Source organism: Manihot esculenta, chromosome 15 (assembly GCF_001659605.2).
Source record: "Manihot esculenta cultivar AM560-2 chromosome 15, M.esculenta_v8, whole genome shotgun sequence".
NCBI classification, from domain to species: Eukaryota; Viridiplantae; Streptophyta; class Magnoliopsida; order Malpighiales; family Euphorbiaceae; genus Manihot; species Manihot esculenta.
In genome coordinates this window covers 25,326,573-25,349,867 of record NC_035175.2, presented here as the reverse complement: position 1 = coordinate 25,349,867, position 23,295 = coordinate 25,326,573, and the positions used below count along the sequence as shown (strand labels likewise).

The window sequence follows — 23,295 nt, the reverse complement described above, 5'->3', positions numbered from 1 at the left end:
CTAGTTTTCAATTTATGCCCTCTGTCTAATTCATCTTCGAACTCAGCCTTTCCTTTAGGCCGTCTTTCGGCTGCTTCCATTCGAGCCCTTGGGGTGTCTACAAAGGCTTCCTTCCTTCTTCCGAGAGCCATGTTTAATGCCTCCTCCTGAGTTTTATATTGTCCGAGAGTAGCCTGCAACCTTTGGATGTATTGGAGTAACTGTTCATTGTTTAAATTATTAAAGTCTACTTCATTGACTACTGGGGGCGTGTTTTCTCTATTATCAGGGGTGGAAGAAGCAATGATGCCCTCGTTGGTAGTAATATTAGCAGCTCACGAACTACTGCCATTTTGGAGGGCGAAAGGAGAGGGAGATATTTCTTTGTGAAAGAATGAGTAGGAGGTTGGACGTAATCCAAAAGAATAGAGAGAATTCAATGGATTTTCCGGTAACGGAATCAAATGATATTGCAGAAATTAGATTGATGACATGACCGAAATGAAACTACATTGTGATTGGCTATAACCTACAAGGAAGAGAATGTGAGGTGGTGTTGGGTGCCCACACTCAAGTCAGTATATCGAAGAGTAGAGAGAATGCATTGTGATTGGCTAGAACCTGTAAGGAAGAGAATGTGAGGTGGTATGGGTGCCCACAACAGCCACTCTGACGCTCAAGTCAGTATATCGAAAAGTAGAGAGAATGCAATCAATTGTTTAGAGTTTTAGTATTAGAGAATAATATACCTACTTCTGTGATCCTTCTTCTTTTATACTATAAGAATGTGGAGATAAATATGATATTTCTTTATATCCGGTGGTGATGTGGGCAGTTGCTTGATAAGCGATATCGCTAGCTAATGGGTTGGTAATCCTGCGATTATAAATGTAATGAACATACGCTTGACTGTGTTTGATAACAGTAATTTCGTGTCGAGGCTTGTCCTGTCAAGGGAAGGGCGGGCCTTTAATAATAAACCGGGTATTAAGATGTTTATGTTTTTCTTTTATCGGACTAGACTTTGTTTCCTACTTTATCAAATTTTTATCACATGACCTATCTTACGGTAACAGCTCATAACTTGTTTTGGATCGTCGTTTAGCATCAATTATTATTGAATATTATTAATTTTAAAATATTTTAAAATATTATTATTATTTTCATATTATAACTATTATAAACTAATTCTATTAAAACATATTTAAATACTTTGTTTAATTAAACATATTTTAAATATTTTGTCTAGTTAAAAATAATATAATATAATTAAATAAAAAATAAACTAGTTTAGTTCCTAAATTTTTTGCTTTTTCTTTGATTGACATACTTTGTTAAATGTTTGTAATCAATATGGTTATATGAGCTTTCACATGTTAAAATATATTAAAGAGGCTGTAATTACATAATAATTAAAATAGTCAAAATGACCAAATATTACCTTAAAATAATAATAATAATAATAATAATAATAATCATAATAATAATAATAATAATTCCTTAAAATTATAATACATAAATAATATATTTAATAAATAATATTTAAGTTTAAAATTTAACTTTGAATTTTTTTACTAAACTTATTAATATATATTCTTTTATTAAAAAAAAAAAAACCATTTGAAAAGAGACAGGAGGAAGAGAGAAAGAAATATATATTATTTTATTATATTTTATTAACCTAGAAACTGTGATAATAGAAGTGGAGTTTTTTATTATGTTTATGAAATAAATTAAAATCGACTGATTAATACGAAAGCGAGGTTGAACAAAAATTAAATAAAATAGTTTTTTTTTTATCAATATTCAAATAATAATAATAATAATAATTATTATTATTATTATTATTAGGATAAATAATATTTTAGTTTTCATATTTTAATATAATTAACGGATAAATTTTTTTTAAAAAAAATTAAATATTTAAATAAATAAATTTTAAATTAGCTCATTTCGTACATCAAATCTATTAAATTAATAAAAAAATTTATCATTATTTACATACAAAACTCTAATTTCATCCATTTTCCTACAATTGGAACACTCATCTAGTAATTCTCTCTCACAATCTAATTTCCACATGCCCTTTTTTTCATATTATCATAAAAAAATTACCCCTTCTCACTCTCCCTCACTAATAATCGACATTACTCCTTCGACTAAGCTCCCACCTCCTCCATTGCTTCCATTTCTTGCTTTCTGCCTTTGCTCACAATACCATAATTTTCATCTCCTATGCTGCCTTCTTTTGATGACACCCCATGTTAACTACTCTAATCCATGGAGAAAGTCGAATCACAGCCATTCTATGCAAAATTTCCAAGGAGAGGGATCTATTCCATCAACTGACATAAAGAGTTCAATGATGAAAAAGAAATGTTTATTTTGAAATTACATAAGCATGAATAAGAGAGATCAGAATTTAAGATGTAAATACAGGTTTTGAATGAAAAATTATAATAAATTGAGCGAAAATAATAAATTATAGTGTCTTTTATGATTCAAATCTTTAAAAAAATTTGAATTTTTTTAAATCGCATGTTAATGTTAGAATAATTTTGAGCAATTGAAGTTATTTGTGAATTTTAAAAGAGTATCGCAAAGTAATTCAATTGGGAGTTAGATGATGCATTCATCTACAAGCTGTTGAATTCTAATAATTTAGTAGTGATATTTGGCCCCAATCTCCTATTATCAACATGAATTGTAGGTCTACTGTAGTTTTAGTTCCAAATCTTGATCCCAATTGAACAAGCAATTGAAAGTGCTCTACTGTGGCAGCTGCCATCAACGACATGAGAACGATTTTTGACTGAGAATCCCAATTCAACTTACACAGAAGTTCAAACCGGAAAAAAAAAAAAGTTTTGGTAATAGAAAAAAAAAATTATAATGATGGGTTTTATGGGATTGAGATTATATGATAAATATATTATTTGTAAAATTTAAAAATTATATTTAATGTTTTTCTTTATTTGTTTGGAGAAAAATTTATGCATAGTTAGGGATGTAAACATATGAAATATTCGCATCCTTCTCGAATCCATTTAAATTATTTTAATTCGTCTTAAATCTAATTATTATTATTCGAATAAAATTTAAATCCATTTAGACTTATATATTTTAATTGGTAATTTATATAAAAATTTTTTTATTAATAATTTTCATTTAAAAAATTTAATATTTTTAAAAAATATTTAAATTTTAATTTTTAAATAAAAAATATATAAAAATTTATAAACACTATTATAAAATATATTTTTTATATTAAATTAATTATTTATATAAATGGATTTGACACTCATACTTTATATATAAAATTTAAATTCGATTCGAATTCACAACGAATATTATTTTTTAAACCACTCTTTTAAATTTAATTATAATTTTTAAATTTATCCTTAAGATTTAAAATTTAAATATTTAATTTTAAAAATAGAAAAGCTGCCATTTCAAAAAAAAAATAAAAAAATAAAAAAGCTGATCCCTTACTTATATTAAATAATTAAAATTTAAAAATTAAAATATAATTTACCTTTATTATTATTATTATTATTTAAAAAACTCACTCCTGAAATACACAACAAAACCTTCTTTCTATAATCCAAAATCCTTCCAAACTCTTCTTTGGACCCAACAGCCTCCCCCTCTTTCCCTAACCCGAATTAAATAAATACTCCAAACGTATACCCGTTACCGAAGCCCTTTGGACTTCGATCTCCATTTTTCTCTCTTGCTTGATCAAAACAAAAGTAGAAACACGAAAATAATGTTCTTGTTCTCCCAACTCGGGTAATGGAACTCACTGATTCTAGCGAGTTAACCTCTCGCTCTCCCCTTGGTATCGATCTCAATGAGATCCCTTCCACTTCCTCCCCACCTTCCATAGCTGTATCCATATCCGTATCCGAACCCGTACGCACACCCGCTCCAACTCAGCCTGTACTGCCCAACCCTGAGCCTCTTGAGCTCGAGTCTCTTGATGTCGTCCGCTCTTTCCACGAAAACCAGGACCCGCCGTGCGGAATAGCTGCCGGATTGCCTGGGGAGGAGGGGCTGCCTACCTGCGGGGCCTGCGGCAAGCCGGAGGTGCGAGGGCATGTGGTTGTATGCGACGGTTGTGAGCGCGGGTTTCATATATCATGTGCAGGAATGCACGGAAGGCAAGCTATGAATTTGGTGGATTGGATATGTGGAGAGTGCGTGAGCGGTGGTGTTAAGAGTAAACGATGGCCTTTAGGTGTTAAGAGTAAGCGGATTTTGGATATCAATGCTTCGCCGCCAAGCGACTGCGACGGCGATGGGGAGAGCTCTGAGGAGCGGGTCAATTTGAGGTACTTCTGTTTGGATGTAATTGTAATTTAAGGAAATGAAAAATTTTGTAACTTCAAATGGTGAAATTGAACTACAGTTAGTCTTGGTTATTGTTGTTTGAATGTGTTCATGGGTCTTATTGATGGTAACCGTTGAATTCCCAACTGCTTGCCAAATTTGTGTAATGAAATTTCAGGACTAAATTTCAATGTAGCAGTTTATGTAGCAGTCTACTATCGGGATGCTCTAATTAGAGGGAAAAAATCTGTGTTGAAATTTTTAGTTATTGGAATAAATGCTCTAATTCATAACTTGACAAATGAAATATCTATTTTTTTTCCCCAAAGTTACAAAGGGAGATAGGGTTTGGGAGGAGTTGAACTTGAGACCTCCTAGATTCACTCCAATGCACTTACCATTGAGAAAGTTTCTAGTTGATATTGAAATAGATCCTCTTTGAATCTTTGGATTGCAGGCACACTGATCCAGGAACTATTTTTATAGGTCCCTTTGTCTAATTGACTAGATCTCTTTTGATCTTACCTCAATCCATCTTGGCAGTTTTGATATCAATAATATCTTGAAATAGGGTCCTTAGAAAATCACATTATGGTCTCCTCAAAGGTAAAATAACAATCTCCTCACACAAGTGAATCTTCATGAATTTGAAACCTAGATTTTTTCTTTTTGTCATTTTGAAGATTGGATTTATAAGAACATATTTTGGAAGTTAATCTCTATTGGGATTGCTGTTACCTTTGCTTTGGGAGAGTACATTATTGGTTGTGTTGGACATGAATATTCAAGAATTGCTTTCAAGATGCTTATGGCCAGAACATTTCAAGAACATCTTAGAGATGGCTTTTATTAGACTGCAGTTTGGCCATTATTATTATTATTATTATTATTATTTTGTGTGAAGAACAGTCTAATCCAATGCCAAATGGGTACTAGCACCTTGTTAGAATCTTACAGATTCTTTATTCAAATCTTAGGATTTGATTTGATTCCTCATCCTAGCAATTTGCACCTATGGAGTGAATTTAAAATGTAATTCAATTCCCCATCCTATTGATTCAAATTTATGGAGTAATCACAAATGTACCTCAATTGTGACTTATTGAAAAAATCAATAGTAATCTGATGAATTAATATTGATGGACCGACTATTGATCCTGTTTGGTTGATTCTTTGATACCTATTATTGGTTCAAAATTTAAGATTTCACTTAATTTTTGCTATAGAAGTGCAGATAAAACCTTCATCTTTTCTATTTTTCTTCTACCAACCATTTTTTCCCTCTTTTTATTCTTTTGTTTTCTTTATACTTTTTTGGTTAATTTGCTTTTTAATTTTATATTAGTTAAAATATGTCATTGTGACTTTTTTTTTTGAACTTTTTTAGAACATATATTAATTGTAATAAATTATAAAAAATTTTTATGGAATCTTTTGATTTAATTCTTGATTCACAAAATGAAGGTCTTGATTCTCAATTTGAATCCTTATTTGACAACTATGGGTACTAAAAGATACAATTTGTTGTGCCAAATTTCTTAAGAATGTGGAATAGTCCAAACCTTCTTCAACTTAGCATTTTATGCAATCCAATTGGAAATCTCTGTCGATGATGAAAAATAATAAAGTTGCCTGATACCTCTGAAGATGCTTTTCTTTGTGATGGTTATTTGTTGCTTCTTCAGATTTGGCACTAGAAGCTTGAAGCTTTTCAAGAACATGGCACATCCCATAAGTATTGAGCTTATTATACTTAGCTTGATAACTATTGTAACAAATGCAAGGAACAGAAAAAATTAAGGATATGGGAATTTCTTTTTTTCCAAAAAAATTGGATGTCGATGTGCTGTCCTGTAGTAGGGTAGGTTTGTTATGGGCTTGTAGTGAAATAAGCTTATACCTGCAAAATATCTCAACACTCAACACATCAAATCAACTAGGTCTCAGTTGAACATTTAAATTTATCATATGAGGGAAAATGAAACTCTGTTTGACTGGATTTCTCTTCCAAGTTTGTATCATAAAATTATCCAAAAATATTGTAGAATTTCCAAGTTCTAGTTTGAACTTAAAAGTGAAAACTTAGGTCGTCATGAAGATTCACCAATTAAAGATTAAGAGCAAGTTCAGGCTAATCTGCATAGTAGCTTTTGCCCAAAAGTTGTGATAAATTCTTGTTTGGGGACATGCATAATTCTACAAATTAGCTGCATGCAGCAAATTGAAAAAGGAATAAAGTAAGCCATTTCGGAGAACAAAGAACCCTTCAACTGCCACAAATACTGGATCAATTCTAACAGTTTTTGGTCGTCAGACTTGGTACTTGCAAGCCCCAAGGCCTACTAGGCCCTAGTAATACAACACAAGGTTTGTTCTCTGAGCAGCCTTTAAAAGGATCTCTCAGACTGTTGCTATAACCCGTGCATGAGATCCTTGTTGAAGGATCTTTCTGATTTATGGAGATAAGCACCATATTTTACAACATAGGATGTGATTGGATCACTACTACATGCCAAGCTTCCATATAGGATTTAAATATGGATCTCTAGAATGGTGGTTCCTTATTTTGAAAGTAAGTCTCTTCTGCATTGTTTTTTGTCTCTACCTTAGGCCTAAGGTTAATTGTCCAAGTATGAATACCACGTAAGATATGGCTTGTTAAAGTTCATTAATGAATGCTAAAACTTTTGAGGCCTCATTTTGGGAATTGAACATGAATAATCTGTGGCATGATAATATTTAGAGTTTCAAAGCCTAAAATAGTGTTGTAGTTTTATTCCTGGTTGTGCTCTCAGGCTTTGAGATGCTCTTTCAACTAGTGGATAGTCACCAGTTTTCTCTGATCAGTGTACTGGATGATGATAGTGAAATTTAATCTGTGAAGCAAGTTTTCTATTGCACATTTTGTTCATAGGCAAATATCAAAATATAACTGCATGCTTGCAGCATAGCTTATCAGTGTGCTTGTGGATATTAATGTGTTAGGCAGAAATGCTAAGGGCTGATCAACCAGAAGAATGATCACCTGAAGTCCTGATACTCCATTTTTTTTTTGGGCTAAATCACTGAAGCCATTTACAATAATTATCAATCCTCATTCCCTTCATATTGTCCTCTTCTTTGCCAGACATGCTGACTTTCTGTTTCAGGCTAGATATTACACTTGGGATTCATGACAGTTTAGTTGCCGGAGTTCTAAATTTTTTTTTTTTGTCCTTCTCTTCCCTATTTTTTATATTTGTTTCTGGCCACTTGGAAAATATTTATTGTTTACAACTAAAAGGAAAAACTTAATTTGTTATTAGCAATATAATTATAATTTCTTGCTTATTTTTTTGCCATCTTCTTTGGAAACTTCATATTTCTTCATATAATGTTTTTATTGATTAATTTATCGCTAACATGAAATATTTACTGGTTGCATATGCTTTGTTTTAGAAAGCACACTCTGGTTGGTAATTCTTCTAGTGGAGATGCATTTGTTGCTCCAGTGACATATTCTAAGCTTTTGTATGCGGGAAATGGATTTGGGCCTTTTGACTTCAAAAAAGGTTCTGGGCTCATGATGAAGGCTTTCAGGGTGGGTTTTGAAGATATATTGCATCACGCACAGACTGTGGATAGAAGTTTAGAGGAGATAGATTTAGGTTTCCCTCTAGGAAGGCTTAGAAGTAGTAATAATACAGCCATTAGATTACCATCTCGAAGTCCAAATGAGATTCTTCTGCAGGGTCTTAGAGAATTCATTTCTGAAAGACATGGGTTATTGGATGAAGGTTGGCATGTGGAATTGAAACATTCCATTGCTAATTATGAAGTATATGCTGTTTATTGTTCTCCGGATGGAAAAACATTTGGTTCAATGTCTGAGGTTGCTTGTTATCTTGGGTTGACACCCAATTGCAATTCAATGGACACAGACAATAGAAGTGATGGGTCTCCTCTGCAAGAAAGGTTGCGTTTGCCCAAAAGAAGAAAGTCAAAAAGATCTTCACTTGCCAATGGTTTTACTGAAAATAAACAAGCTCTGGTAAATGGATATCACAAGGAGCTCTTGTCCAATGGTCAAAGTACAGAAATTGGAGATTCTAGATTTGGTAAAGTTGGAGAAGCTGATGCAGAAGAAGATGATATGGCTAAGTTGCTGCCATCAGATGTAAGAAAGCTTTCAATTTAATACTAATACTATGTCCACTTTGATTTAGTTTCAATGTCCTTTTTTTTCCCTGTTTCATTATGGTGTTAAGACAATTTTGTATTGTGCTTATTATTGAGTTGTATATCCCTCAATTGCCTGATTGTGCATGCCACTATGTTTTTATATTTCAGGAAGGACTTCCTATCCAGTTTGAAGATTTCTTTGTTATTTCTTTGGGAAAAATCGACTTGAGACCTTCATATCATGATGCTCAGCTAATTTGGCCCATAGGTTATAGATCCTGTTGGCATGACAAAGTTACTGGGTCACTGTTCGTGTGTGAAGTGTTGGATGGTGGTGATTCTGGACCTGTCTTCAAAGTCAGGAGGTTTTCATGCTCAGTGTTGCCTGTTCCTGAAGGCTCAACTGTTCTATGCAGAAAAAGCCCTGGCCAATTTGATGGTCAAAAGAGCAAAGAGTATAATGGTATGATTTGCCAGAATATGGATTGTGATGACGATGGCACAATTGAGATGATACTTGCAGATGCTTCCCCACCAACAGAAGATGATATCTTGACTTGTCTGGATAGTAGTTCAAATGTGACTTACAGTGTTCAGACTTTAGAGAGATTGCAAACTATTTCTCCTTGCAGCAGTTCTGCAGATCTTTCATCACACAATTTGGTGTTGGGAGACGAGATCGGTGAGATCTCAGCAGAAGAATGCTCATCATCTTTAGCATGGAGAATGGTGTCTCAGAAATTAATTGATGCTTACTCTGAAATATGCTATCGGAAAGGTATCCTTAAGCTATACTGCAAACATGTCAATAATGAAATTGGGTTGCCGGCCTCCAATGATGGTAAAGAGAGCCTAGAAAAGTTTGCCTCATTGGCCAAATTTTGCAGTTCCCCTGGCTCTTTTGGCATCCCACTTGAATATGAGGGCAAAGTTGACAATTTAGCTGTTGCTCTGTCTAAATGGTTGGATCAGGACAGATTTGGATTGGACACTGATTTTGTGCAAGAAATCATAGAGCAGCTTCCGGGTGTTGATGCCTGTTCAAAGTATGAATTTCTGTTTAATAGAAATGATTATTCTGAATCCCAAACAGTTGGAAATGGGATACTAATTGCTAAAAGGAAAAATGAAGCAGAGTTAGATGATGTACTTCGAAGATGCAAAAAACCCAGGCTGGGAAAGGATTGTGAGCGAGTTGATCATTATCCTCCTCCAGGGAGGTGGTTGGGCTCCAAGCTTCCACCTGTTCTTGTTGGCGACTTATATCAGGTACTTGTATGCTAGTAAATTGGATCGAAGAATCCATTTTGTATTTTCTAGATATGAAATTAAGTTTATATGATTATGAGGCCTCATAATTTCTGGATCTGGCCATGCAGGTATGGGAGCTACTATGGCGATTCCAAGAAATATTGGGTTTAAAAGAACCTTTGTTGTTAGGGGAACTTGAAGAAGAACTTATCAACCCATGGTTTGATGTCTCAAATGTTTCAGCAAATCTCAAGAAGAAGGTTCCTGGAAGTGAAATTGTTGATGCAGATAAAGTTGATGGCATGAATGGACCAATCTTATCTTCATGTGAAGAGTTATGTGAGGGCATTCAGGGGGATAATTCTCATGTATTGATACAAGTGGAGAAAGGAGGAACAGATGATTCAGCCCAAGATACACTTGCATCTTTTTCTTACAGCAGATTCTCTGGAGTAGCATTGACGAAGGTTCACATTTCACTGCTATCGGTGTTAATAACTGAGCTGCAATCAAAGGTTGCTGCACTTGTCGATCCAAATTTTGATTTTGGAGAATCAAAATCAAAACGGGGAAGGAGGAAAGATGTTGACAACTTAATTCCATTGAGAAATAAGCTTAGTATACTCCCCATCAATGAGCTAACTTGGCCTGAATTAGCCCGGAGATATATCTTGGCTGTCTTATCCATGGATGGTAGCCTTGATTCTGCCGATGTTACTGCGCGTGAAAGCAGTAAAATTTTCCGCTGCCTACAAGGTGATGGTGGTGTACTTTGTGGCTCACTTGCTGGAGTAGCAGGGATGGAGGCAGATGCACTTGTAAGATCGGCTCTCATTCCTTTATTCTGCTTCATTGACTCAAAGCATTAGAAGTTTTTTTTTTGGTCGGAGACTTCTGTGATTGATTGTTGATTCTATTGGCCAATCCTTTGTTATTTGTCTGCAGCTATTTTTCAATTTTGCTGTGGGCGTATGGTTTCTGATAACATGTGTATGTTTGTGTTGTGCTATGCATGCTTTTATTTGTGCATGACATGTACTCTTCCTTTTTTTTTTTCTTTTTTTTTTCTTTTTTTGCTTCTATTTTGTTGTGAGAAGTTACAAGAACTAATGGAAATTTTTATTGATGTTCTATCCCTTGTGTTCAGTTGCTTGCAGAGGCTACAAGGAAAATTTGTGGTTCTCTGAACAGGGAAAAAGATCTGCTTACCATAGAGGATGAAGTAACTAATGCAAGTGGTTCTTTTTGTGAAAAGACTAGTGTGAATGATGACAATATCCCAGAGTGGGCACAGGTGCTGGAACCTGTTAGAAAGCTACCCACCAATGTGGGGACTAGAATCAGAAAGTGTGTATATGAGGCACTGGAGAAATGTCCTCCAGAATGGGCGAAGAAAAGGTTAGAACATTCCATTAGTAAGGAAGTCTACAAGGGCAACGCATCAGGTCCTACCAAGGTAGTTAGAAACTTGTTTTCTTGGTGAAATCATTTTAGTACTTAGTTGGACTAGTTTGCATTTCATTCCTTGCACAATCTCACATGGTTCATTTATCTTCAACTTTTTGTGCATGCTTTTCTTTCCAAGTATTTATTCCATTTGATAAATAAGGCTTAGGGTAATTGCTTTATATGTTTTCTTCTCTTATCTGTCACACAAAGCAGAAGCCTTTGTATTCTTTTCAGAGAATTCTCAGCCTTTTTAGCACTTGTTGGGAAATTCTTTATTTGAAAGGAATATTAAATTTATGCATCAAATTCAAAACTTAAATTTTGGAACCAATATCATATCATAATTTGATTGAAACTGATATTCACACTTCGGATAATTAGTTGAATAGTGTTGTTAGGTTAAAAATAAGCCCTATAACTTCAATTTAAAAACAATAATTGTAGCATGGAGGCTGTTTGAGCAAAAATTTGTATTCATGTACCTCTGTTCAAATCTGCTTATCCAATCAGACGTCTCAATGTGTCATATTTGTGCCTATTTCAGAAATTCTGAAATTCTTTTTTCAAATAGCTACAATTGAGTTCATCTTTGTTGAAGGTTGTAATGTGAAAAGTAGAATTTTTTTATTGTTCGATATTCACTTTCCTATGAAAGACACTATGGTGCCTAGTCTACAATTTATTAATCTTTAAAAATTGTTTGAATAAGTGTCAAAAGGAACCAAGGCAATGCCGAAATCCCTTAAAATAGCCTTCCATGGGCCTAGTTAGAAATTTTAGAACCATTGATGTACTCTAGTGCTTTGAGGCAATAAAATGTTATAGCAGAGTGCTTCATTGGTTCTGAAGCTTAATATATTTGTGCTCTTTTATCACTGCCACTTGAGATTTGCAGGCCTAGGTCTGCTTTAATCTCTTGCACCAAATTACTCAATTGCTTGTGTTTCTTTGGTTTTCATGTTTCTATGTCTTGAAGGGGATGTCCTTAGTCAATAATTTTGAGGAAAGCTTTTTAACTGTACTCAAGAGATTATATGCTACTGCCAAAGGTGTGAACTTTTCATGTAGGTTTTAAGAAGAGAGTACTCTTGGATTTGCTTGCCATCTCTTGTACTCTTTTACATAGCACTTCTCGTATCATGTTAAATGCATCTTGAGAATACTTATTTTGTTGAGCTTGGTTCAATTTTTTAATACTGGTTATTCATATGCATGATTCAAAATTAAATGCTGCTTATTGATTGAACACAGAAAGCAGTTCTTTCAGTGCTAGCAGATTTAATGAGTGAAGAGTTGCCTCAGAAATCAGAGAAGAGAAATAAAAGGAAGATTACTGTATCTGTATCGGACATTATAATGAAAAAATGTCGTGCTGTACTCCGTCAAGCTGCTGCAGCTGATGATTCTAAGGTTTTCTGCACCTTGCTGGGAAGAAATCTAATAAATACCAGCGACCATGATGATGAGGGACTTCTTGGATCTCCAGCCATGGTTTCTCGTCCTCTAGATTTTAGGACAATTGATTTGAGATTGGCAGTTGGAGCCTATGGTGGATCACATGAATCTTTTCTTGAGGATGTTCGAGAGGTTTGCTTACTTGTCCTTAGCTTTCTTTGAAAAAAGTTTCTTTGACTAATATTGAATGAGGGCATGAACATGAATTGTTATTTACTTCTTTTTGTTTTCCTTTTTTTATCCAAGGGATGTTTCATTCAAACAGCTATTTGAATGCATTGGATATTTATTACTGTGGACTTATTTGTTTAATGCGACTTTGCTTTAGCAATTGTCTTCTGGTACTTCTGAATCTTTTTTTGAGATTTCTTAGGTTTAGGGATATCGTGGAGGTGCATGATATAGGAATCCTAAGATTTTTAGGACTATTAGTACTACTTGTTTTAGAGAAAGTATAGCTCATAGTAGTTTATTTATTTATTTATTTTTTTGAAGTTGGTAGTTCTATTTTATTCGTGATTCCTAACTAGAGTTGGATTTAGGATACCCAATCCTAATGTAGTTAGCGTTACAGAACTCTATAAATGCGGAGTAGGATCTGTACATATTTGTAGATTTTATTATGATGCAAATAAATTGAGAATTTTACCTCTCATCCTAAATAACCTATTACTTCTACATAAATTCTGTTTCAGCATCCAAAACATTCATGTTCCTTGGTTCATAAAAAAACCCTGGATCATTGCAAACTAAAGTTGTGCCTTCTTACTGCCACCAGAAGACCACAACTCCCAGTGCATGCACCACTGTGCTACCAGTATCAATTAACAGCCCAAGTAGGCAACGACACTGATACTAAATCTGGCTGCTTGAACGCAAATAGAGACCTGACCTTGACAGTAGCTTTTGACTCCATTGGCTTTATCATGAAGTTGCCTTTTGATGCTTCAGTAATGAGAACCTGATGGTCAGGTCATAGGTCTGAAGACAATTGTAAGCTTAGTTCAACGTGATGCCAGCTCAACATCATGTAACCAAGCTTGATCAACTATCAGTATAGCATCATGTGATATGTGATTTGTTGTGTTAGCACCATGCTGGCAAAATTTGACAGGATCCCTCCTTGCTACCTTCAATGTGTTGATTCTGATTTTGGCGTTTGTATTGGGCAGAAATGACTCCTATAGGCTAAAATTTGTGTTTCTTTTGTTAGTTACAATTCTTTAATAGAATCTCATGTTGTGGACTCATTGGAGAGACAACAAGATGAAATCAATTACTGCGAAAATGGCATTGAATAACTATGTTATGAAATCAAATACAATAAGGGTAAATTACTTTAATGTCATTGGATAGATAATAATAGTCATGATCATAAGTTATGTTATTCCTTGATCAATTGTGAGAAGTTGAATTTTGTTAAATAAGATGAGAGGATATCAAGGTATCTAACAAATTATATGAGTTAAGGAAAGAGAACTGGAAGAATATATGAAATTGCAATTTGGACAAGAAAAGCAACTTGACATTGAAGATGAACAAGAAGAACCCGATTATCAATTTGAATATGGAATTGACAAACAAAAAAGGAGCAGCTTGAAGAGTCTGATCTAGGAGAACCTGAATTGAAACTTTGGTGGTTGTACATATTGAAATCCATGTCTATAAGCCTGAGTTGGAAATTTCTAATAGTTGTACTGTTGGCTGACTCGGCTAGGCATGTGATTCTGAAATATTATTGGACTCGCATTTCATTTTCTTTTCCCTACAATCTTGCATCTTTTCTAATTGTCTCATCTACTTATGATGGGTTCTGCTAATGGATATTTTCATCCTTGGTCTGGCCCATATATAGTTTTATATGCAAAATTCTCAAGATGAATAAAGATGCACTAACTATTACTTTTACCTGGCAGTTATGGAACAATGTACGCACTGCATTTAGAGACCAGCATGATTTGGTTGAATTGGCTGAGACCCTGTCACAAAATTTTGAAACTTTATATGAAAAGGAGGTATTTTCTTTTACTCCTTTGTTCTTCCCATAGTTCTGAAGATGTTTCACCATCAACTATGATTTATCTTCAGTTATAATAATGAGGTCTCTACTCTCTCTCTCCACAGCTTGATAAATTTTTCATTATTTGTCTACTAAATGCGCATATATTCATTGTGCATGAGACCTAAAGATGCACATGTTTGTTTGCAGTGTTGTGGATTCGAAGTTATGTATTAATGTGGTGTGGTCTTGTGGTTGATTCATGTACCTTGTAAGTTTGCTATTGAAAATGATATTGTGGTTCTGTGCACCATAAAACTGGGGCTGCCTATAAAATTAGAATGGAACATGGGGTATGTTCCACTTGTTTATATGATTTACCTTCAGAGTAATAGGATCATTAATTTTGGAAAGATGACTAGGACACTTTCCGAATAATAGGAGCATTCATTTTAGAATGATAACTAGGATAGTACGAAGTTGTAAAAAATGTGGAAAAACAGGGAAGATAACCTTCAGTTGATAATTATATGCATATTTGCTATTTAACCTCTGTCCATCCCTTGTGTTTGCATAAATGTTGCCACTTGCAGCACATTATCCTTCTCTCCTTTTGTAGGTGTCTGAAAACCCATTCTTTTAAATGTAGGTGGTTACTGTTGTTCAGAAGTTTGAAGATTATGCTAAATTGGATCAGTTAAGTGCAGAAGAAAAGAAAAACTTAGATGATGTTCTTGCATCAACTAATGAGATTCCAAAAGCACCTTGGGATGATGGTGTCTGTAAAGTATGTGGTGTTGATAAAGATGACGACAGTGTGCTGTTGTGTGATACTTGTGATGCTGAGTATCATACTTACTGCCTCAATCCTCCACTTGCAAGGATTCCTGAAGGAAATTGGTATTGTCCATCTTGTGTTGGCAACAATGTGGTTCAAGAGGCATCAGTAAGTTCTGAGGTCCTTGGCCAATCGCACATTAAGAAGTATCAGGGACAAATTACCCATGTTTACTTGGAGACGCTCATGCATTTAGCAGTTGCAATGGGAGAAAAAGATTATTGGCAATTTGGCATAGATGAGGTTTGTGTACTTGTTTTATTGTGCTTTTGTTACTGTAATACACCTCCTAGGTTTTATCAAGTAATTTATCTTTCCTAGTTTTATGTTCCTTGTTGCAAAACTATCTTGATAACAAGGATATTGATAAAATCTCATGTCAATGTAATTTCCTTGCCTGAATCTTTTTATGCTGTTATACTGTAATTATTATGAAATTTCACTTGCTAGAATTATTAAGTAATTTTTAAAGTGACTTCTTTGTTGGAAGGAAGAAACATCTTATGGCTGTAAATTACGCTAACAGTATCTTAACTTAGGGGGTATGTAACAGTAAGGTAACTCATCTTTAATTTGTAACATAAAACCATGATCATTGAATTAACTTACTGTAATCTTCAATAGCTGATTTCTAGGTTATATTTTGGGTAAATTTCTTAGTCGTTTTGTGAATGTATGATTACAACGGTAAGGTACTTTAATTTTTAACACAAGAATCGATAATATTCGACTTAAATAGCACAAAAGCTCTTTTAACCTTCAGTAGTTAGTTTTCAAGTTTATTGTTGACATGACTCTTCTATATGACAGTAAACCTTTTATTTCCGCCCTTTTATCTTCTTCATGCACCTTTCATTAAAACATATATAATTTCTCTCTCTCTCTCTCTCTCTCTCTCTCCCTCACAAATATATTCTCTTCTTTGTCTCACAAATATATTTTCTCATCGTTGTCTCTCTCTCTCTCTCTCTCTCTCTCTCTCTCCCCTCTCTATTTCTCATTCCCACTTAAATAATTGATCAAGATTCACATGTGTGAATAAGAGGAGAGAGAATAAATGAAAAATAGAGTAAGCCAAAGAGAGAGAGATAATGTGACATAGCAAGGGAGAAAAAATAAGTTTAAGCATGAATATTTTTTATGAATGCTACATAGAAGAGATACAATAGAGAAGGTACAAGGTTTATTGCCTTATGGAAGAGTTACGTCAGTAAAAAAAAACTTGGAAACTGGCTGCTAAATGTTAAATGACTTTTAGACAATTAAATTAAAGATTAGGAAATTTTTGTGTTACAAATTAAAGTCAAGGAACCTATTGTTATATGTGCATAAGTTCAAGTACTGTCTATAAAATTCACAAAAATAATCTAGAAACCAGAAATTGAAGGTCACAGGGGGTGATTTTGTACTACTTAAAGTTCAGGGGGTTTTATGTTACAAACTAAATATGAGGTATCTTACTGTTTACATATTCTTAAGTTGGGTAAAATGTCAGTGTGATATACCCATCTTATGGAAATAACCTACTAGTGGAGATTACAACGATGTTAATGTTTGGTGTTTGCTGCTTTGTTTATTTTATGAGTAATTTACATGAGTGTGGTTGGCTCTACTGTTTGTAACATTCCCTCTCTCTGGGTTATTCTCTTAACAAATTTCACTTTTATTGTGAATGCAGCGAACCTTTCTTCTTAAGTTCCTTTGTGATGAATTACTCAACTCTGCTCTTGTTCGTCAGCACCTTGAGCAGTGCGTGGAAACTACAACTGAATTACAGCAGAAATTGCGGGCATTATCAGTGGAATTGAAAAATCTTAAGTCCAGGGAAGAATTTCTGGCTGTGAGAACTTCAAAGTTGGATACTAGTGCATCTGGAGAAGGAGGGGAAGGACTTGGTTCCGCACCTACAAATCAGAGTAATTGTATGGGAAAGCTACCCAATTTGAGCGAGAGACCTAATCATTTCTGTGCCTGCTCTGATGATGTACCTGCAATAGATGATAGTCAAGAGGGGACTGGGATTTGTGGCTTTGACAAACATCATTCTGTAATGAATTATGGGAAAAAGCATAATTGTGACAGTCAAACTGTTAAGCCAGTAGATGCGAAACGTCGAGGGAAAGATGTGGACATGGATGGTTGTAATAGACCTTATCAAGAAAATGATAGGTCCTCTAGGCCTAGCGAGTTGCCTTTATCAAATCATTTGCAACAAGTAACTGAGCACACGGGTGAAATTTGCCACCATAATAACATGCAAGAACATGTTGGGAAAAACTCTTCAACTCCTTTAGATCAACCAGGACCTTCTCTCTCATCAGACATGAATATTCAGGGTGTGGAGAATGTGCCTTCTGTTGCTTTGAAAGAGTCACAAGCATATTGTCCTGAGTTGAGCACCATTAAGGATGACATTCTTCATCTGCAGAATCTGATTACCAGCGTAGAATCACAACTTCTAAAGCAAGCTACGCGGAGGGAGTTTCTGGGCAGTGATTCTATAGGTCGTTTGTATTGGGCTTCTGCTACACCTGCTGGGCATGCTCGGGTTGTTGCTGATGGGAGTTTGACATTGCGGCTCAGAAAAATATCAGATCATAGGGGCCTATCAGACAATGTTTCAATTTTCAAGCATTGTGCTTCACTTGGCATGAACACTTTTTTGGATTTGGAAGGGTCAAGAGCTTGTTTTCCATTCATGTTTAATCCAAATGATAGTATTCCTACATGCTCACCATGGGTTTCATATGAAACTGATTCGGAGATTGAAGAGCTTATTGGTTGGTTGGGAGATAATGACCAAATGGAAAGAGAACTGAAAGAGTCTATTATCCAATGGTTAAAGCTACGATTCCATGAGACTCAACAAACTAGAAACACGGTTGAAGAAGAACGCCAAGCAGCTTTGCCAATAGTCATGAACAATGACAAATCTCCATTTTCTAATTGTCTTGTTACCAAGGCTGCATTGTTTCTGGAGAAGAAGTACGGTGCTTGTGTTGAGCGTGAGACCATTAACATGTTGAAGAAGAGAGGAAAGAAAGGCAAAGGAACATGTGAAGAGAAAACATACCGATGTGACTGCTTTGAGCTTATTTGGCCTTCCAGACACCACTGCTCCTCTTGCCATAGAACTTTCTGCAGTGATGTTGAATTTGGAGCACATAATGATGGTAAGTGCTATATTGTTCTGTCATCCCATGAGAAAAGTGAAGCGACAAATGATTCCCTAAAAGCAAAGGGGAATTTTAAATCTGACCAAGAAGAGTTTACCGGTGAAATGGACAAAGTTTGTACTTCTAAAAGTCGTTCTGAGCTCGGCTCAAGGTTGATTAAATTTCAGAATGAACAGACTGAATGCCCATATGACTTCTCAGAGATATGTTCCAAGTTTGTGACGAAGGATTCCAACAAAGAATTGGTGCAGGGTATAGGTCTTATTGGATCAAATGGGATTCCATCACTTGTCACATCTGTTTCTTCTTATCTCAGTGATACTGTGTTAATGTTGATATCGCCTGAGATGGATATCAGTGTTTGTGATAAGGTTGATGATGCTGGAAGTCTGATCTTTACTAAAGGAAACAGAAGTGAAAGTAATGCAGGTCTTCAGAGCTTATCTGACAATTCTGCCAAGGAAATTGCTTCAAAGGAAATCAATGAAGTATTAAAAACTAATAAGCCACTTTTGGAGTGCATGAAACAGAGAGGGAGAAAGTCCTCTTCAGATAAATATATTCCTGAAATAGTTTCCGGTTGCTGCTGTGTAGTCCCACAGTCTTCTTTAAGGCCATTAGTTGGGAAAGTATCATGTATCTTAAGGCAATTAAAGATCAATTTGCTTGACATGGAAGCTGCACTTCCTGAAGAAGCCTTGAGACCATCAAAGGGGCAGTTGGAAAAGAGGTGGGCCTGGCGTGCTTATGTTAAATCTGCAGAGTCAATATATCAGGTTGGTCTTTATTATGTTTTTATTCTCTAGGCATTTTTTGGTGTAGCTATTGAAATGCTTTGTATGCCTCAAACTGGTCTATGGTGGTCGTAACGGTTATATAGCATGTGCTATATAATAGCTATGACACATAGTGATGGTTATGGTGGTGGCACTGGGGAAGGTTGATTATGTGGCACTGATGTTAGATTAAAATTATAATTGGCTCTGCAAACATCATCATTACTAGGAACTATTTGTTGGTGACTCATGTCTTTATCTCTCCCTTGTTTTCTGTTATGCTGTAGGGAGTGAATTATTTATGTATTGCAGTAGTTGCATTTCCAAAATAATTGGGGTTGGTTACCTGGACTCATTTCTTTCATTTGGCACTGTCTAGTGCCATGTTTTTCCTCGGATAAAAACCTGAGGAGTTTCGTAATTTCAAAGTCAAGTTATTTTCAGTTTGCATCTTGGCTTTTTCTGTGATATATGTAAATGCAGAAACTCTTGTTTTCCCTTTTTGGTTTATGTTGAATATGCCTAAACTATCCCAAACAATCTTGTCAATTTGGCTGTTACATTGATGCGTCCATCTTTTGATTGGCATGCTGAGTCTTACGTCTTATTAATTAAACAAGGTAAGATAAGCGACTTTACTGTTTCAATAGTAAGATTGCAAACAAATTTCATTGTTTTCTTCAGATGGTCCAAGCAACCATTGTGTTGGAGGAGATGATTAAGACAGAGTATTTGCGAAACGAGTGGTGGTATTGGTCATCACTTTCTGCTGCTGCCAAAACTTCTACAGTTTCTTCCCTTGCCCTGCGTATATACTCCCTTGATGCTTCCATTGTTTATGAGAAGACATTATCCAATTCAGATCCAAGTGAGAATTTGAGGTCCTGCAGCATATCAAGCCAGAAGCCATTGCCTGGTTTGCATTCAGTAGAAAAATGCAAGGCAGGCAGGAAGTCTAACAAGAAAAGAAAGGAACCAGAAGGTTGACCTGAGCCATTTGATGCCAAAATCTGTGAGGAGATTTGGCCTGGGTGTAAGTGAACCTGGAGACTTGGAAGGTGGCAGCTGGACTTTTGATTTGGACCTGGCAGCCCTGTTAACACCGGTCGAATTTGATAGATTTGGCTTATGTACCGCTGCTGCCAATTGTGCTGCTTCTGGTTCTTGTGCATGTACATAGATAAAACTGACATGCTAACTCATATGGTGGATTGTGAAGCAGGGCCTATGGAATTGTCTGTCACCAGCGTTGGAGGCAAGGACTAGCGGATGAAGCATTTGCCAAATTTTGGAATGATTTTGCTGCAGCTTTCAGTTTGTTGCTCAGAAGATTAAATCAGAAAATGGTTTTCTCGCAAAGAGCAGTATCCATATAAATACACAGAGGATTGATGTAAAATAGGGAGTAAATAAGAAAAGGAAAAGAAAAAAAATGAAAGTATTTAAAATTGAGTAGGCGTAGGCAATATTTCATTCTTTACAGATCTCCATCTTCTCTCTCTTGTATTTCACAGTATACGGTAGAATAAAATTCTTGCATTTTGATTTTGCGTTTATCTCTGCCTCCATTTCTCATTTTTCTGTTTTTAAATTTGAAAAATTTTCCCTTGCTAGTATTTGTTGGGGGTTTTACTTGATCTGCATGAAGCATAGTTTTTACAATTAAGCCTAGTTTTTGCCCGACATTTTACTCGCTGCAAAAATAAAGGTTTAGGAGTGGCTGTGGATTGATAAGATGATATTTAATATGAGTTTGGCCTCTCTCAGATAAGGATTGTTGAATGATCACTAAAAATCCTGGAACCTGCTTTTGCATATTTGATATGTTCAGGCTGCAACCTTTCCGTTTAGATCATTTTGCAGTTTAGATTCGTGCAGCTTTTTCGTGAAGTTGCCTTCAATTCTTCCTTTGACAGTGTCATTTTTGTAGATACATATATTGCAGTATTTGATATTTTGAAACTCGGGAATCAATTGCTTCTCATTTACAATTTTGTATTTTTGTTTAAAAAAATTATTTCAATTTATTTTTTTTTATAATTTTTTGTTTGGAATGGAAGAATTTTTTTTTTTAATTCAAAAAAATTCATTTAAAAAAAAAAATCTTACATATGATTTTAGAAGAATTCTTTTATTGAAAAATAAATTATACTGAGGGTAATTGTCCTACCATGCTTAATTGGTACCTTTGTTGCCTTGTTGAGTGTTTGTTAAGCAGCAACATAGACTAAAATACCCAATTCAGATTTTCCAACTTATCTACAATGTACTCTTTTCATTTTGGCTCAATTTTCCTTCATCTATTAGGTCATTTAATATATATATATATATAACATAAAATATCATAACATTTTATTCACCTAATCAATGCCCGTAAATTTTATTCCATTACTTTAGTCCTCCACTCAATATGGCTTTTTACCATTTGTTCTTTTTATATTAACGTCACAAGTTTGAAGGAGCTCCTTAAGGCCACACCACTGTCACAAGGTCTCTTGCTCCACTTAAGACTGGTGTCCCTACTGCCCTTCGTTGGTTAGAAAAACACATCAGACAAGTAACTTCTACTATTTTTCTTTCATGACCAGATCTGGATACAAGAAAACTTTGCCTTACTATCCAGAAATTGAGCGCACACTCTGACGACTTGGGAAGTAAGTCACTATTGAATCTGCCACAGAAGAGCCTGCCATCACAGGAACTGATTCATGGCTAAGGTAAGTATATCTACTCTCTCTTCTCAAATTTCTGAACTAATCTCTATTGTGAGAAGTCTTGTCCTAGGTCAAGCTCAACAAGCTCAACAACTTCAGCAATTTTGGCCATGTGGAATTTATGCACATGTAGGACACCCAACTGATCAATGTCCTATACTTCATGAGGATGACCAGCAAGTACATGCAATTGGAGAATTCAATAGCCAGCCTAGACATGATCCCTACTTTAACACCTACAATCCAAGTTGGAGGGACCATCCGAACTTCAGCTATGCAAGGGCTAACAACTACCAAAACCATCAAAGAAATGCAGCACCTCAAAGTTTCAACATGCACCTTGAGGAGATGATGAAATCATTGGCAAATTTTATGCAAATTCTCCAATAGCAGATGGGACAAATAGCCACCTCAGTAAGCAAGCTTGAATCTCAGAGGAAGTTGCCATCACAAACAGAGGTGAACCCCAGACAAAATGTACAATCATGTTAAGAAGTGAGAAAGAGCTTCAAGATGTGAAGGCTGATGATGAAAGTTCGCAAGTATAAGGACAAGTTGCTGAAGAAGAACAACCAGAAAACTGTTTGTCCAAACAAAGTGGTCAAACATAACTTGTTTATGGTTTAGATATCATTGATTGTTTGAGTCAAGAAGTTTTTAATATAAATCAAGATGATATGCTAAATAATGACTTTTGCAGGGAGGCTAGCCAAAAAGATGAAAGAAGCCAAAAGGAGCCAAAACTGAAAGCAATAGTCTGCTGCATTCAGCAAATGGACTACGACCAAACGCAGATGGACAGAGGACCACCTGTCCCACTTTAGAAAGAGGAAGTCAAATCGCCCATAGAAGAGGATAAGACAAAATTCGATTTGCCCAAATTCATTATCAAATTGCAGCCACCTATGGAGAAATATGAATTGGAGTTCGAAGTGCTGCACAATCATTTAAAAAAATGCAAATATAAGGGCTAGAGGCACACCTCACCTGAAAGAGGAGAAACTAATCATGTTACTACATGAGTGCATGAAAGACATAGGATGGATTATGACCAAAACAAAAGGCGTGCTACACTTTTTACTTAATTTAGTTGGGACCCTTTTTCCTCCCCCAATTACTTGAGCCTTGATCAAGTGGAGAAGGTCCAGCCCGTGACCTTAAACCA

At 35.2% G+C, this 23,295-nt stretch overlaps 1 protein-coding gene across 1 annotated transcript; it reads left to right on the top strand.

Annotated features, from left to right (window-relative positions):
* The first annotated feature begins 3,586 nt into the window (after window positions 1-3,586).
* LOC110602473 (methyl-CpG-binding domain-containing protein 9) lies at window positions 3,587-20,972 on the top strand. The gene is made up of 10 exons (XM_021740006.2): window positions 3,587-4,313; window positions 7,750-8,467; window positions 8,641-9,741; window positions 9,852-10,541; window positions 10,871-11,179; window positions 12,424-12,759; window positions 14,544-14,642; window positions 15,276-15,707; window positions 17,143-19,416; window positions 20,101-20,972. Exons 1-10 carry the CDS (start codon window positions 3,775-3,777, stop codon window positions 20,401-20,403), a joined length of 6,801 nt encoding a protein of 2,266 aa, XP_021595698.1. The 5' UTR covers window positions 3,587-3,774; the 3' UTR covers window positions 20,404-20,972.
* The last annotated feature ends 2,323 nt before the right edge of the window (window positions 20,973-23,295 follow it).